The sequence below is a fragment of the Malania oleifera genome, chromosome 6, assembly GCF_029873635.1.
Source record: "Malania oleifera isolate guangnan ecotype guangnan chromosome 6, ASM2987363v1, whole genome shotgun sequence".
NCBI lineage: Eukaryota > Viridiplantae > Streptophyta > Magnoliopsida > Santalales > Ximeniaceae > Malania > Malania oleifera.
This window is the reverse complement of record NC_080422.1, coordinates 71,552,891-71,569,737: the sequence shown is the minus strand read 5'-3', so window position 1 is coordinate 71,569,737 and position 16,847 is coordinate 71,552,891. Positions and strand designations below refer to the sequence as shown.

At 39.4% G+C, this 16,847-nt stretch overlaps 1 protein-coding gene across 1 annotated transcript in view; it reads left to right on the top strand.

The window, feature by feature from the left end:
• LOC131157450 (translation initiation factor IF3-4, chloroplastic) overlaps positions 1–14,331 on the top strand; it is a 54,328-nt gene extending 39,997 nt beyond the window's left edge. The window contains exon 9 of the mRNA XM_058111623.1: positions 13,849–14,331. Coding sequence (XP_057967606.1) covers positions 13,849–14,007 — 159 coding nt within the window. The 3' untranslated portion in view covers positions 14,008–14,331. The remainder of the gene's footprint in view (positions 1–13,848) is intronic.
• The last annotated feature ends 2,516 nt before the right edge of the window (positions 14,332–16,847 follow it).

The window sequence follows — 16,847 nt, the reverse complement described above, 5'->3', positions numbered from 1 at the left end:
CAAATGCTTCACGGATAGAGTGACAATCGACTGCAATGTGCTTTGTGCGCTTATGATAGACATGATTGGCCGTGATCTGGATAGCACTTGTATTGTTCGCATGTAGAGGTGTAGGGTCGGTCTTAGACAAATCTAGCTCAGCAAGCAAACGTCGAAGCCAAAAAATTTCAAAACAAGCAAGAGACATCGCTCGGTATTCAAATTCCGTCAAACTCTTCCAAGAGATCAATGCATCACCTAAGAACAGACATAAACTAGTGATGGAACGACGTGTAACCGCACAACCTGCCCAATCAGCATTGCTATAAGCAGCAAGGCGAGTAGAATTGCCTGTAGGGAAGAATAAACCACGGGCAGAAGTGCCTTGAACATAGCGTATGATCCTATGGACATCAGCCAAATGAAGATGACGAGGAGTCTGAAGAAATTGGCTGACTTGCTGTACAACAAAAGAAATGTCTAGTCAAGTAATGGTGAGATAGACAAGACTATCCACCAACTTTCTGTATAAACTGGGATTAGCAAGTAAGTCATCCTCTTCTTTGCGAAGCTTGACATTTAATTCCATAGGAGTATCAATAGAAGTACCCTCCTGAAGCCCAGTTGTAGCCACCAATTCATTAGCATACTTATGTTGATTGAGTGAAATACCAGAGGGACTACGATTCACCTCAAGTCAAAGAAAATATGTGAGAGACCCAAGATCTTTCATATGAAAGGACTCTAAGAGATGAGTCTTAAGCTGAGCAAGTAAAGTTGAATCAATATCATCAACATAAACCAAAAGAACAACAATACCCATGTCTGATTTCTGAAGAAACAATGAAGTGTCATACTTGCTCTGCTTAAATGAAAGTTGTAATAAAGTGGTGCAAAATTTAACAAACTAGGCCCTCGGAACTTGTTTAAGACCATAAAGAAATCGACGATGCTTACACACATATGAAGTCGTAGAGGGAAACAAGCCTGGGGGTGGCTTCATATAAATACACTCTTTAAGATTCCCGTGAAGGAAAACATTCTTGACATCCATTTGATGTAGTGGCCAATCACTTGAAACAGAAATTGCCAGAATCGTATGAACAGTAGTCATCTTAGCCACAGGAGCAAAGGTCTCTTCATAATTGACACCATATTCTTGATTATTCCCAAGTGCAATAAGGCAGGCTTTGTAACGATCCATACTTCCATCAGATCAGACCTTAACTGAGTAAACCCATTTACAACCCAGAGGAACAATGGTGGGAGGACAAGGCTCAATGTCCCAGGTGTGATTGGCCTCTGGAGCAGCAATTTCTTCCTGCATAGCTTGTCGCCAACAATCATGCTTGGCATCGTGTGAGTAAGATGTGGGAATATATAAATTGGACAATGTAGCAGTAAGAGCTGAAACAGAATTGCCAACACTGGAAGAGGGAAACCCATGCCTATCCAAGGGTACCGACACTCAAGGAAAGCGATGTACCAAAGGCTCTGGAGGTGCTACCACTGACTAAATCTGGAGCGTGTTAGGATCGGATATCAGATGAGCCACCGGAAGAGATTGTGGGCAAGAGCGTCGCGTGTACACAATACCTGGTTTAAAACGAGAACTGATTTGATGAGGATCAGAGAACTACTCCTCAAAGGACGGGAGAATCACAGTAGAAGAGGAGGGTATAGAGGACACAAGAAAGAAATGTAGATTTTCAAAGAAAATAACATTCCTAGAAATGCGTGTACAATATAATATAGGATCATAGCTAACAAATCCCTTTTGACACACATTATATCCCAGGAATGCACATTGAACATATTGAGCAGATAATTTATGTCACTCATGAGGAGGTAAATGAACAAAACATACACAACCAAAGGTACGGAGGTTATCGTAACTAGGTTGCTTAGCAAATAAGTGGAAATAGGGAGACTCCATGAGTAGGACTTGAGAAGGTAAACGATTAATCAAGTAACAGTTTTCAAAGCCTCAACCTAGAACAAGGATGGAATAGAGGATTCCAGCAAGAGAGTATGTACCACATCTAGGTGATGACAATTTTTGCGTTGGGCTACTCCATTCTGTTGGGGAGTAGCGGGACATGAACGTTGATGAATAATACCTTTAGAAGCCAAAAATGCCTAAAACTCAGTAGGCAAATATTCACCACCGGAATCTGTTCGTAATGTCTTAATAGAAGCAGAAAATTGATTGTCAACATACGCTAAAATCGCAGTGAAAGTACGAAAAACCTCAGATTTAGAGTGAAGAAAGTTGACCCAAGTAAATCTGCTATGATCATCAATGAAAGTCAAGTATTTAAATTTTCCATGTGAACAAACCGGGGAAGGTCCCCAAACATCACTATGGTTTAGATCAAAGCACTGAGAAGCTCTACTAGCATGCAAAGGGCAGTGAAGAGTTTTGCTTTTACCAAATTGCAAGAAGCACACTTAAGAGATGCGACGATGCCACACCATACTAAGATCTGAAACATTATTACAAGAAAAAGACTTAATAGAAGAAACTAGAGAAAGTGCTGGAATAGGAAAAAGTAATGGAAACAAGCGCCCCACTTTAGGTCCCTTCGCGATCGGCTCCCCCATTTCCGGGTCTTGCACAACACAACCATCACTAGAAAAATTAATAGCACAATTGTTATCAACTAATTGACCAACAGAAATAAAATTCGTGGAAAGTTGAGGAGCAAGAAACACATCAGTGAACTTAGAAGAGGCATCTCCGACAACAGCTATTGACAAAGAACTGCCATTGGTAATCTGAATAGCAGATTGACCAGCGTAGGGCCGAACATGACAGAGTAGTGGGATTATTCGTCATGTGATTAGAGGCACCCGAATCCACATACAAGAGTTTAGTAGAATTGTTACCTTAGAGCCCCATTGCTGATAATGCCGAAATTAGCATCTGTTGCACCACACCATTTTGGGTGTGTAGTAATTCGCTATAGGAGGTGCAGGAATAGAGGAGTCACTTGAAGAGCCAGGGGCCTCAAAAGTCATTGTGGGGGGGAGGGGGGGTTACAATGACAAAAGTTTTTAATGCGTGGGCTTGACGATTTTGCGGGCGGATACGACAGTCTTTGATAATGTGACCCTTCTTGCAATAAAAGCAGTATTTTTTGGAACAATTAGTAGCGATATGCCCAAATTCTTTGCAGTAAAAACACTGCAAGGTGCTAGAATGCGTAGGTAGTTCTCATCGTTGAGCAGCATAAGCCATGGGGACGGACCTTGAACTACCATGAGATTGTGCCAGAGTAACTTGATTACGAAGCCATTGTTCTTCACGAAGTAACTCACTAAAACAAACATCAAGAGAAGGAATAGGAGAGCGATTCAGCAGAGAAGAGCAAACTGAGTCATACTCGGGGTGGAGTTTCATAAGAAACTAATCACGACGACTAGTCTCGTGAAGACGTTGAATAATGGGAAGAGAAGCAACAGGAACATCTGCGGTAACCAGATCAAAATATTCGTTCCAAAGAGTCAGAAACGCCAAATAATAGTTTTGGATGGAACGATTGTCATGTTGAAACATGGCAATCACTTGCTCTTACTGAAAATGATGGGTACCGTTATCTTGATGATATACTTTTTTTAATTGTTTTTAAATAAGCCCACATGGATTGAGCAGTGCAATAAGATCGCAAGTTGGGGACAGTATGTGGCTCAACCGAACCAAGATGCCAAGACATAATCTGAGCATCAAGCACAACCCATGAAGGACAAGCCACCGAATCCTTGGATTTATCAGGATTAGGTGCACAATCCGTGCCATCAATATGACACCAAAGATCTTTTCCCTTTAGGAAAAGTTCAAATTGAAAGCTCATGTAGAATAATTGTTGCCCGTAAACTTGGCACACAGGTGTGGAGTCCATGCTAAATAAAGGAGAAAATTGAGAAGCCCCCAAAAAAAAAAAAAAAAAAAAACAGAGAAGCACAAAAAAAAAAAAATAGACGCTGCCGAAAGAAAAATACTACCAGAAAATCAAGAAGCCCAAAAATAAATCACCGCAGGTACAAAGAAACCAAGATCAACTGACCTGCACTAAAAAATAAATCTTGAACCAAGAAACCTGCTGTGACGAGAATCACAAAGACAGAGAAGCACCGAAAACAGCAACAGAAAGAACCAAGATAACCTTCCTACACTAAAAAATAAATTTTGAACCAAGAAACCTGCTGTGCCAAGAATCACAAGGACAGAGAAGCACCAGAAACAGCAACAGAAAGCTGTTCCGATCAACCTGCCTGCACTAAAAATAAATTGCAAACCAAGAAACCTGCTGTGTTGAGAATCACGAGGACAGAGAAGCACTGGAACAGCAACAGAAAGCTGTTCCGACAGCCACTCATCCATAGAAATACTGAAAAAACAGAGAAACAAAAAATTCCAGAAGAGAATAGACCCACAACAGGCACAAAAAGCGAGACACCTTCTAAACCAAGAAGACAAAAAAACAAAATTCGAGGGGAAAAAAAATTAGCAGTCAGCAGGCTTGGATACCATGTCAAAGTATTGTGTGAATGGCCGAATGGTTTGACCTTGAGTTTTATATATTATATATAGACTTTACAAGAATGCTATACATGAAAAGTAAATAAGTTCTAGCATGATTTTAGCCCTATACATGTAAACTATAATATGTCAAGCCCTATACATGTAAACTAAATATATGTTAACTGTAAAAAATAATGAATGAAGAAATAAGGAAAAAATTGTGGGCTGAAATAAGGAAAGAAATCTTTTGCTGTTTGCTGTTCCATTGACACGTTGACTGACAACTTAACAACTTAAGCTTTTAGGGGAAGTAGTAATCTAACATGGTTCAAAGCTGGTTACTAGGAGGTCTTGGGTTCTAGTCTCATTGCCTGCTTTTATTATGTGGTGTTTAAAAAATTATTATATTCCTGTAATGGATGTAATATATCATGTGTGTATATCTCTACCTATGCTGTTGGGCTGCATGTGCGGGGGAGTGTTGAAGCTTGTGCATGTTGTTGGTCCATAACCTAATAGCTTAATCTTTTAGGTAAAGTGGTGAGCTAACATGGTAATCTAAGAGTAACAATGGTGTTATATAAGATTAAAAGGATTCTTATTAATTGTTGATCCCTTTTAGGCGTTGAAACTGAATTTATCTGCTTTGAGTAGTTACGCCCAGTTCTTCTATTTGACTGTGTTGAAAAGATGAAGTCAAGTGAGACACTCTCCCACGATTTAATTGGTACTTGAAGAGGCTCAAACAACTTTGCAGTTTTCTTTCGCTCAATCTCATCGTGCTGGCATCAATCACCCCATACCGCATGTGTGGCTAGTAGTACCTTTAATTCAACAATGTCGAAGCCCAATGGCATCCTGGGTGACCTGCCTATGTGTCACGGGCTAAGCTTGTTCAGGGCATTATGCTTGCCTATGACCGCTTATCTCGTGTGTTTGGGATGGGTTTCCATCATGTAAATACTAGTGTAGGGTTATTTTCTAGTATTTCTTTCATTGTAAGCCAAATAAGGCAGTATGACTCCTCGGTCACTTTGATGTTTCCTAGTGCTAGAGTGAGAATGGCCTAGAAAGCTCTTTAGGGGAGGGTGAGTGTTCATCAATCATTGTAAAACTCACTAGCAATTGTCAACGTGCTTAGCCTACTTGCCTCCCTCGCTAAGTACAACATGTCAACGGAGGATTTGTTAATGAATTACGTTTGCTTCAATATTTACTGCTTGGTTGCCACGGCTTTCATGAATTGATTATAATTTCCGCTGCTATCTGATTGAATGTTAATGAAAGTGTTCCGTGGATGAATGTTGGTAAACAAAAGGCTGGCTAGTTAAGCAAGAGTGCTTTAGCTAGCGCCGCACGGCCCTTCACAACGGTGTGAAAAAGGCGGACCGTGACATTTGGTATCAGAGCCCAAGTCGGTGACACTTGGTGAGAGCCCAAGGTTGAGTTGCTACGTGAATTCGATTGCCTTCGTTGTTGGGTTTGGAAAGCTTTGGTAAGTGACCATGGCACCAAACAATGCTGAGAGGATCAGCGTGCTGGAAGCACAGGTTGAAGAGTCAACCAACACTATGGCCGCGGAGGTGGCCCAGATGAGAGAACTTGTTGATGAAGTGAGGGGATCACAAAAACATCAAGCAGGTTTGATAGGCGACATGTCAGAGGACTTTCGCCACACTGTGGAAACTTTGCAAGCCCGGATGGCAGATCTGGATGCAAAGGTAAATGTGATGGTTCTTGCTATGGGGAACTCCAACACTCCGGGAGTTAGCAAGACCAAGGTGCCAGAACCCAGGACGTATGGGGGTGCCCGAGATGCCAAGGAGTTAGAGAACTTCTTGTTTGATGTGGAGCAGTACTTTCGCGTTGTGAGGATGGCCTCAGAACAGGCAAAGGTGGATACTGCGACCATGTACTTGGTTGGTGATGCCAAACTGTGGTGGCGTACCAAGTACAGAGAAATTGAAAATGGAAACTGTGTGATTGATAGTTGGGCAGACTTGAGGAGAGAGCTCAAGGCCCAATTCTTTCCTGAAAATGTTGAGTATAATGCAAGGAGAAAACTGAGAGATCTCAAGCATACGGGTTCAATCAGTGACTATGTGAAACAATTTTCTGCTTTAATGTTGGATATTCGGGATATGTCGGAGAAGGACAAGTTGTTCTATTTTCTAGAGGGGATGAAACCGTGGGCAAGAACTGAACTTCATAGACAAAGGGTTCAAGACTTGTCAACTGCACAAGCGGCTGCAGAACGCTTGACAGACTACGCTGGTGATGAGACCACTTCGTCCAAACGGTTTGGCGGAGAGGGAAACGGTGGAAAGTCTTTCAAGAATGGCAAACCCAAGAGTGGGGGAGCCGACCCTAATTCATCAACCTCACAAGAAGCTTCGTCGTCTCGAGGGTTCAACACACCCAATGGAAAGGGGAAGAGTAAAATTGAGTGTTTCTTGTGTCGAGGTCCTCATAGAGTTTTTGAGTGCCCTCACAAAGCATCACTTAATGCCTTACAGGCTTCCATTGTAGAACAGGCAGTGGAAGACGATGGGGAAGAGGATGAAGCCCCGAGGGTGGGTTCAGTGCGGTTGGTGAACGCATTGGAAAAGCAGGCCAAACTACCGAAAGTTACACGAGCAAAAGGGTTAATGTTTGTGGACTTGAGGATAAATGGGAAGAGTACTCGCGCTATGGTGGATACGGGAGCTACTCATAATTTTGTTTCGCAGTTGGAAGCAGGAAGACTCAACTTATCCTTAGAGAAGGATACAGGACGCGTGAAAGCAGTTAACTCTGTAGCCCAGCCTACTCTGGGAGTAGCCAAGCAAGTGGCTATAAAGCTTGGACAGTGGGAAGGTCATGCGAATTTCACAGCAGTTCCATTGGATGACTATCCAGTCATTCTAGGAACGGAGTTCCTAATGGGGACGAGGGCAGTGCTGATGCCTTCGGCTGGTTCCCTGTGTCTGATGGGAGATCACTCGTGCATGGTGCAAGTCGTTGCAACGAAAGGAGACGAAGGGAAGTCCCTTTCAGCCATACAACTCAATGAAGGATTGGGTTAGGGTGAGCAGACACGTCTAGCCACAGTGGTGGTAGACAAAGAAGTAGGCCAAGAGCTGGAGCCTACGACCATCCAAGCGGTGTTGGATGAGGATAAGGAGGTGTTGCTGGATAAGCTGCCTCAAAATTTGCCTTCACGACGGACTGTGGAGCAAGAGATCGAGTTGTTATCAGGAGTGAAATCACCTACTAAAAGGCCATGTTGGATTGCGCCTAGAGAGATAGTAGAGTTGGGGAAACAGCTTGATGAAGTGGAAGCGGGATGCGTTCGCCCTTCCAAAACACCGTTGGGAGCATCGGTGTCGTTTCAGAGGAAACATGAAGAGCATCTACGGAAGGTGTTCGACAGGCTGAAGGGAAACAGTCTGAATGTAAAGAAGGAGAATTTCTCTTTCGCTCGGTGGAGCAACAAATTCCTTGGTCAAGTCGTTGAACAAGGTCGTATCCGGAGGGGTATGGAGAAGGTAAGGAGGATTCAAGAACGGAAGATCCCCACGACAGTGAAGGAGTTGCGTTCCTTTCTTGGCCTTACTGGTTACTGCAGGAAGTTCGTTAAGGGGTATTCGCGGAGAATGACTCCAATGACAGGACTACTGGGAAGGTATTATTGGCCGCACACGCGGGATGATGTGGTTAATTATACCAAAACTTGTCTCACTTGCCAACAAGACAAGGGGGAGCGGAAGAAGTATGGTACTTTCATGGCCGCACCAAAGTACTGTTCGGCAGAGGGGACGACACAATTGTTCCTTGTGACCATTGTGAAACTTTGGGGTTTTCCCCAAGTTATTATTTGTGACCAAGATTTAATGTTCACTGACAACTTCTTAACAGGGTTTTTCAGGATATTCAGGTCACATCTTGACATCTCTTCGAGTTATCATCGACAGACAGACGAACAGATGAAGGGATTCAAAGAGCTACTAGATGAGTACTTGCGCCATTGTGTCAATGACAACCAGAAGAATGGCGTGCAACTACTTGATGTGGCTCCTTTCTGTGGCAACGCCCAAAGGCGCTCAACAACCAAAAAGAGCCCTTTTGAGCTTGTTATAGACCAGCTGCCGCTGTTACCTCACACAGTGGGCGAGCCGTACAGACGAAAGAGTCCTAAGGCATACATCTTCACCAGTGAAGGAGGACAGAATGTAGAGTTTGCCCAAGCCTATCTGGAGAAAGCTTTTGAGCAGATGAAGAAGTGGGCAGATCAACAGAGAAAACCGCAATTTCACGTCAATTGCCTCAAGCCATTCAACGCCAACACCAGTGACCTGAGCAGAAGTCAGTCAAACAGCGCAGAGTTGAAGACAGTGCAACCTGACAGACATGATGTTGAAGAGATCCTTGCAGGCAGAAAGTTCATATCCTCAAGGAAGAAGCGGCAGAAGTTCCTAGTGAAGTGGAAGCGCCTTGATGACAAAGAAATCAGCTGGATTTCTGCGGAAGATATTCAATTGTTCGTGGACAAATTTGAAGTGTACCTACCGCCAAAAGTCTACGAGGACGTCGACCGCATAAGTGGGGGAGAATGTCACGGGCTAAGCTTGTTCAGGGCATTATGCTTGCCTATGACCGCTTATCTCGTGTGTTTGGGATGGGTTTCCATCATGTAAATACTAGTGTAGGGTTATTTTCTAGTATTTCTTTCATTGTAAGCCAAATAAGGCAGTATGACTCCTCGGTCACTTTGATGTTTCCTAGTGCTAGAGTGAGAATGGCCTAGAAAGCTCTTTAGGGGAGGGTGAGTGTTCATCAATCATTGTAAAACTCACTAGCAATTGTCAACGTGCTTAGCCTACTTGCCTCCCTCGCTAAGTACAACATGTCAACGGAGGATTTGTTAATGAATTACGTTTGCTTCAATATTTACTGCTTGGTTGCCACGGCTTTCATGAATTGATTATAATTTCCGCTGCTATCTGATTGAATGTTAATGAAAGTGTTCCGTGGATGAATGTTGGTAAACAAAAGGCTGGCTAGTTAAGCAAGAGTGCTTTAGCTAGCGCCGCACGGCCCTTCACAACGGTGTGAAAAAGGCGGACCGTGACACTATGTGATGTCCTGATGCTCTTGCAACAATGTGTTTCTAAGGTCACTAGCTCAAGGCACAAAGCTTCCATGTGTCAAGATAGACAATCTTCTAATCAAAATTAGCGCTTTGCTATTTTCCACTAGCTTCCACCAACTTTATGAGGGTTTGGGCAATTGGATCTTTGAAATGTTTTCTTTAATGTGCCCTTGCATTGTCATGGTAGCTTGCCATCAGGTGGGAATTCTTACCAACATGCGAGGGGATGCTTTAGGTTGTATAAAGAAATGGTTGAAAACCTAGTTATCCTTCTTCACCACAAACTTAGAGCTCTCCACTAATGAATCATTAATAACATATCCTTTCTTGAGTTGTGTACTTCTGCTTAATCTTGCCAAGCTTATGACTGTCGTATGCAACAGGATGCCCATCATGCAATAAAACTTAATTGAAGGCATAGTTTGATGCACCCGTAGTTGTTAGAATCTTATGATTAGCGATTTGATTCATATGAATTGTATAATTCCACACAAAATTGATTCGAATCTTACTAGTGATTCTATAAACAGCTGAATCATTGTCGAATCTCAGTTCACTTCATGAATCTAATTCATTGATCTGAATTCATTGATTCACACGATTCTAGACCTATTATATTGTGATAGACTAGTTTAAAACTCCCAAAACAACATTTTTTTTTATTGCTTTTAGTTTTACACAACTACCTTCCATTCCTTGTTTACGTCAATTTCGTGCTAAAAAAGAGGCGAAATGGAACTTTAGATCTTATGTTGCCTTCGCAAAACTGTTCTTCACTCTTGGAGGAGTATAGTTTTTTACCATTAAGAAGGAGCATAACAATCATAGGCTATGGTGGTACTCTTTTTTCATTGTGTTGTTAAGATTCAAAAGTTGGTTTTTTTAAGTAGTTTGTTCAATTATTATCATTTATAAAATTAAATATTTGTTTTCTTTTTAATTTTAGGAAGAATATGCCTGAAATATATATATATATATATATCTTTTGATTGTTCATAAACATCAAAAGTTCAATTTTTTATTGTTTTTTCTTTATTCCTTACCTTAAACAGCATACAGTTCATTTTTTTGTTAGTATTTCTCAACTCATTCCCTTGTTTTTCATTTGTTTAGGGAAACAATACACATGAAATATGATTTTTTTTTTTTATATTTTCAAAATTTAAATTTATTATACTATTTCCCTTCTTGTTTGTATATCAACATAAGCATGTCATTTAGAATTGATTTCGGAAAATTTTATCAAACCATGCTATCAATTCGATTCTTGATTCCCAAATTTGGAATTTCAATTCATCTCGATTTAACAACTATGGATGCATCTATTTGTACTTTAGAGGGCGTCATGTCCTAAAGAGCAAGTATTGGATCCTTTATCATGGCTTCTTTCAAGGTGTCAAAGGCTCTTTGGCATTCTTGTGTCTAGTTCCATGACCCCCCTTCAACAATGCAATTAATGGGGCAATCCTCTTCAAATACCCCCAATGAACTTGCAATAGTAGTTTGTGGATACAAGAAAGGAATGGAGCTCTTTGATTGTCATTCAGATTTTCCAATATTGAGCAACTCTGAACTTCCCCATATCCATCTAGATACAACCTTGTTCAACCATATGGCCAAGGAATTTTATACTCTTTGGAGCAAGAGAGAACTTCTCTTTCTTCACATAAAACCTTTTGTCCTTTAGCCCATCAAACACCTTCCCTAGATGCTTTCCGTATTTCTCCAGAGTTGAACTATAGATAACAATGTCATCCAATATACCATGACAAACTTGTTGAGGTAGTCATGAAACACTTGATTCATCAATGTGCACTAAGTTGCTAGCACATTCATTAGCCCATTGGGCATCCTTAAGAATTCATATGTTGCGTACCTCATCATGCAAGTAGTCTTCGGTTCATTACCTTTTGCTATCCTTACTCGATAGTAACATGATTGCTAATCAAGTTTGGTGACATACTTGACATGACTTAGCTAATCAAACAAATTAGCGATTATTGGAATGGGATACTTATTATGCATAGTCTCTTTCTTGAACGCGCGGTAGTCTATACACATTTGCATGCTCTCATCATGTTTCCTTAACACAACATCAGTGCTCCAAATGCTGCTTTGGAAGGATGTATAGAACCTACTTATAATAACTCATCGAGTTGCTTATGTAATTTTGCCAACTCTAGAGCGCCATTCAATATGGTCTTGTAGCAAGAGACTTCACCCTCAGTAACAACTCCGATCTCATGCCCCACACCTCGTCATAGAGGCAAATCGTGTGCTAGATTATATGACATTACAACTTTATAATAATCCAACACATCTTGGATGGTAGTATGGACCGACTCTTGTTCTACATATTCATCCACCACCAACGAGGCAAGACAAGTTGGTTTACCCCTCCTTAATCCTTTCTTGAGTTGCATGGCAGGGAGGACCTTCTCGTTATATCCTTTTTGTGCCACAACTTGACTATGCAAGGGTGATCATCCATCTAGTAAAGGGTATCAACAAATGGTATCGTGCCACCTTCCTCTTCCTTAAGAATTTTATTCCGAAGTATCATTTGGAAATCATCTATCGGAACAAGTGTGAAGTTTGCATGTCCTAAACACTGTTCAAGTTGCACATTCACGTGCTTGGTTACTCTTAATGGAGGTAGGGTTGCAGAGTTAACTACTTTCATGCATCTTGAGTCCTTATCTAGCTTCAAGTTGAGTTTCTGTGCTTCATCTGGACACAAAGTTATGTGTAGCCTCGGCATCCCCTATAGCACGAATGCTTTTTAGAATATATATTTTTTTATTATAAAATGAGTTTGATTTCATGGAATGAAGATCAATTCCCGCCCATGTAAATTGGAATCATGATTCTCCCATTCACAGGAATCGTATTCTGGTCGGAATACAATTCTACCCTTAATTCTGCAAACCAAATGTAGGTTGATTCCATTCCAGGCCTGATTCTACCAATCAAACGGTGGGTAAGAATAGGTAGGAAGTCAAAGCTAAAGTTGGTAGGAAGTCAAAGCTAAAGTAGTTCAACTTCCAAATTCAGCTTCATCCTTTGCTTTTTATTTTATTTTTTTGAAAATGATGGCTGCTTTTGGCAGACAGGTGTGGTGTCAGGCCAGAGAACCAAATTTTGGATTTTCAACATCCAAATTTTATTTTATTTAATTGAGCCGCACTAGCATCTACTGTTAACAGAAGTCAGGTCTTCTTTTTTGGTTGGGGCCCATTCATATGTTGCCAACAAAAATCAGGTTTTTATTTCATGCTAACTTTTCCCAAACAAGACTAGTTTTCAAGTTTCAGAAGCACCTATTCTGGCAATTAGTTTTCTCAGAACAACTAATTTAGTAAAACAATTTTTGCTTATCACCTCTGAATTTCATCAGGACAAGTTAGTTACAAATATCAATCTGGATTGTATATTGACAAATATATCATTTGGGATGCATTGTGTATTGGGGCATGTTTGTTATCATAGTGATTGAACTGTTCCATTTGTTTTCTGTTTTATCTCTCAGAAAATGCCAAATTTTAAATGGAGCCATTATAGAATATAGTTGTTCCATTATAAATTATCATGGAAAATCACTTTGTAAATTGTTGAATTTTGTTTTTTAAAATTATTTTGGTGAAAAAAAATGACTTATCGAAATGCGAGGGAAAATTTGTCAGGTTCATCCCCTAACCTTTTTCAATGTACTGTGATGTTGAACTGCTCACATTGTTGCATCAATTAGTTCACCTGCTTGGGTTGTATTAAATGGACACATCCTGTGAACATTCTTGGTTTGAGATGCATATTGATATAGGTTGGTCAACAGAGGTGTTTTCACTTCTGTCAGCTGAATATTTTTCTGGGGTAAGAAAAACTGTTTCATTTTCTTGTGCTCTTCGAGGAATGGCATAGTAACTTGTAACAGAGGATCTGAAATGAAGTTTGACTATAAAACTGCAATAGTATTGGAAGCACAAACTTCAAGGAAGAAGAAAAAACAAACTTTGGTTGGCATATATCTGTTACACTTCGCACGAGTTTGTATTAGATTTATGCATCAATACCATCCAAGATTTCCTTTATTTTTTTATTTATTTTTTCACTTGAAGAACCAATATATGTTAGATGCATCTAATTCTGTTTTCACTCTTTTTGACTGGAGTACGTGGCTTGTTTCTTACTTCCTGATTGCTGGGATGATTTGCAGGTAGCTACAGAGGAGAGCAAAAACTTCCGTGAGAGGAACATGAACATAGTTTTGGTTCCAAATAAGTTAGTTCTACAGAAAGCTCAAGAGCAGAAAGCTCAAGAACCACCCAAGAAAAGCGAAAAATCAATGACAACCGAAGTCTCGGCTGCTGTCTGAGTGCACCAAGTGACTGCTGTCTGAGTGCAGCGAGAGCTTCGTAAGGGGTTTTAAAGATTACATAGTGCATAATCTGCATTTGTATTTTTCAGCCCAGGCAGCATCGGAAATCTTGAAATGTATGTGTATAGGTAGTGTAGATGGTACATTTTGTACGAGGGTATATTTATTTGAATTTTATTTTAATAGCAGAAGCAACCTTTGTATTTTCCAGCTACTGCTAATTTTGAAAGGAGCGCCTAGTTGTAGAAATGCGTTTTAGATGTGATGTTTATAGGCAAAACATATGCGAACTATTTAATTTTACTGCTGGTTATGTGCAAAGTACGCTTCTTGTTCGCTGATATTTCAGAAATGGATTGATTCAGCACTATGCAATGGTAAGTTCAGTTTTGGAACTGTAGCCTGTTGGTATCTCTCCCCTTAAAAAGGGTTGGTTCTCTTGTTTCACCTATCAAAGTAAAATTTCCCTTTCATGTGGTCTCTGATGTCGATGCAGGTTTTGTTGGAGGTGGAGTGACTTTCAAAATATCAACCCTATCAAGGAAAGGTTGCGCATAAACTGTATTTGGTCTTAATTTCTGATGCAGCCTGGATTTTGGATTATAAATTGATCAGTACTTTTTTATTGAACTATTATGAATAAGATTCATTTCTAATCAATCCATGATGTATCAGTTTTTTTTAGCAAACAGCGTATACAACACATTGTTGACAACATGTTATGTTAAAATGTGGTTGAATATGTATTTTCATTATTTAAGAAAGCAAGAATTTAAGAAGTGTCTTTCTTCATTTTTTAAAATTTTTGGGGAGGGTTAACAATAAACTTTTTCATCTCTAAAATACAAATTCAAAATCCAAAAATTAGTTAAATCATTGATTTGTTTTTTTGGTTTGGGCTCGTTGCTCTTTTTGAGCTTTAACCCAGAATAGCATGCGAGGTAGGATGGCTTGCTGTGTGTAGATCTGTTCTCTGTATCTAAGCAAGGATAAAAAATAATTAGAAATGGTGGATGATCAAATACTGCAGTGTATTCTGAATTCAATCGATTCAAGTAATTGACAACATGATTCAAATCTTTTGAAGATTTTAGGTTCGAATTTGCTCCACCTGATGATTGTTAACTGAAGGGTCTGAATCAATAGTTCTTAAAATTCATGGTCAACTTAATGGAGCCCGATTTGTTCATGTTCAATACGGCTTCATTTATAAAATAATATTAAATATGCATAATTTAATATGTTAAATTATTTATAAAATATAAAAATAATAAAATAATTAAAATTTAATTAATTTTACAAACTATACTAATTAAAAATTATAAAACTCAAATTAACTTGTAAAACTATTAATGTTAAAAGGCTAGTAGGAAACATCCCAATTGCTAAAATTTGTACAATTGAAAGCCTCTACTTCGAAACTCGGAAAAATAATATGTGAATAGTATAAAAAATAAATGAAAATCAAGCAAATAACCGGTTACAAGAGATTAAAATTAAAAGTTTCGATTTGAGAATGACAGGAAGAAGTATAAGATGTGAATAGTATTAAAAAATAAATTAAAGTGTCACATGAGAGGAGACTGTGTATGGGTGATTGAGTATTGTGGGGTGGGGTGTCAAATAATTAGAATGCGTAAGGGTGATTGAGAGGCATGCACCAACTGAACAGCCTAACAGGGGTTGGGAGGGTTTGACTTGGGTTGTGGGAACTTAAAATCCAAGCATGCATCCATCCATCCATCACCCTCTTCTTCCCTTGTGCTCTAATAGCTTTCATTTCACTTTTTGCGTTTTACAATTTTTTAACATGGACGGATGGATGAGTAGCCTCAGCTCCTGCATGTCAAAATATACACATCTACATGGCGATGGCGAAAGCAACTGGTCGGGCAGATCAAAGTATATATTGGTAGACCGTAGACTGGCAGTCGTGCAATTTCAGCATCCTTCATCTACTGTTATTTTTGGGTTACTTTCAAGGGACCTTTCTTCTTTTCTTTTCTTTTTTCCTTTTCTCTTTGAGGGTGCAAATACCACATGCTTAGACTTTCCAGATTGGCGTTGACTTTTACAGGAAATTTGTAAATTTGTACATGTGAGAGTAATTTGAGTTAAGAAATTGGAGCACCATTGAGTCATAAAATTTGTATCTTTGTGCTACATTTGTTTCAATGGCAAATGTGACTTAAGGTTTTTTATTAGATAGGAATGTTAGATTTATTGCATTTAATAGAACCTTGGTCAAGTTTAGCATCGGTAGTCCATGAAGCAAACACACTCCCAATTTCCCATTCGTTATTTATTTATTTATTTATTCATTTAAATTTTTTAAAATTTTTGGTGATTTTAGGAAGGGAGAAGTTCCCCCCCCCCCCCTTCTCTCTCTCCCTCCTGTATTTCAGGGAGAGGTGTACAAATTCATTAATGTACTTTTCTTTTATTTTTCTTTTCTCGGACGGATGATACTGTGGTCAATTATCCCAAGTCTCGATTTTAGTTTTTTAAGGTTATGTTTGGGTTGCGGAATACCTATTCTCAAAAATATATTAATTTTAATAGGTTAGTTAAAATTAGTTATATAAGAAATTATGTTGGTACCATAAAATAAATAACAATGTGAATCATTTTATGAGTCCATAATAAGAAATAAATAAAGAATAACTATTCTCAAATTTCATCGTGAGAGTGTCTATTACTTTCTTGTTAGATGTTCAATGAAAATATTAGGAATATATAAGAAAAAAAACTCATTGATTCTCAAAATTTAAATTATATTTCATCTTATTCCAATAAATAACTATTTTTTTCGAGCCAAACAAGTCATAGGTGATGGG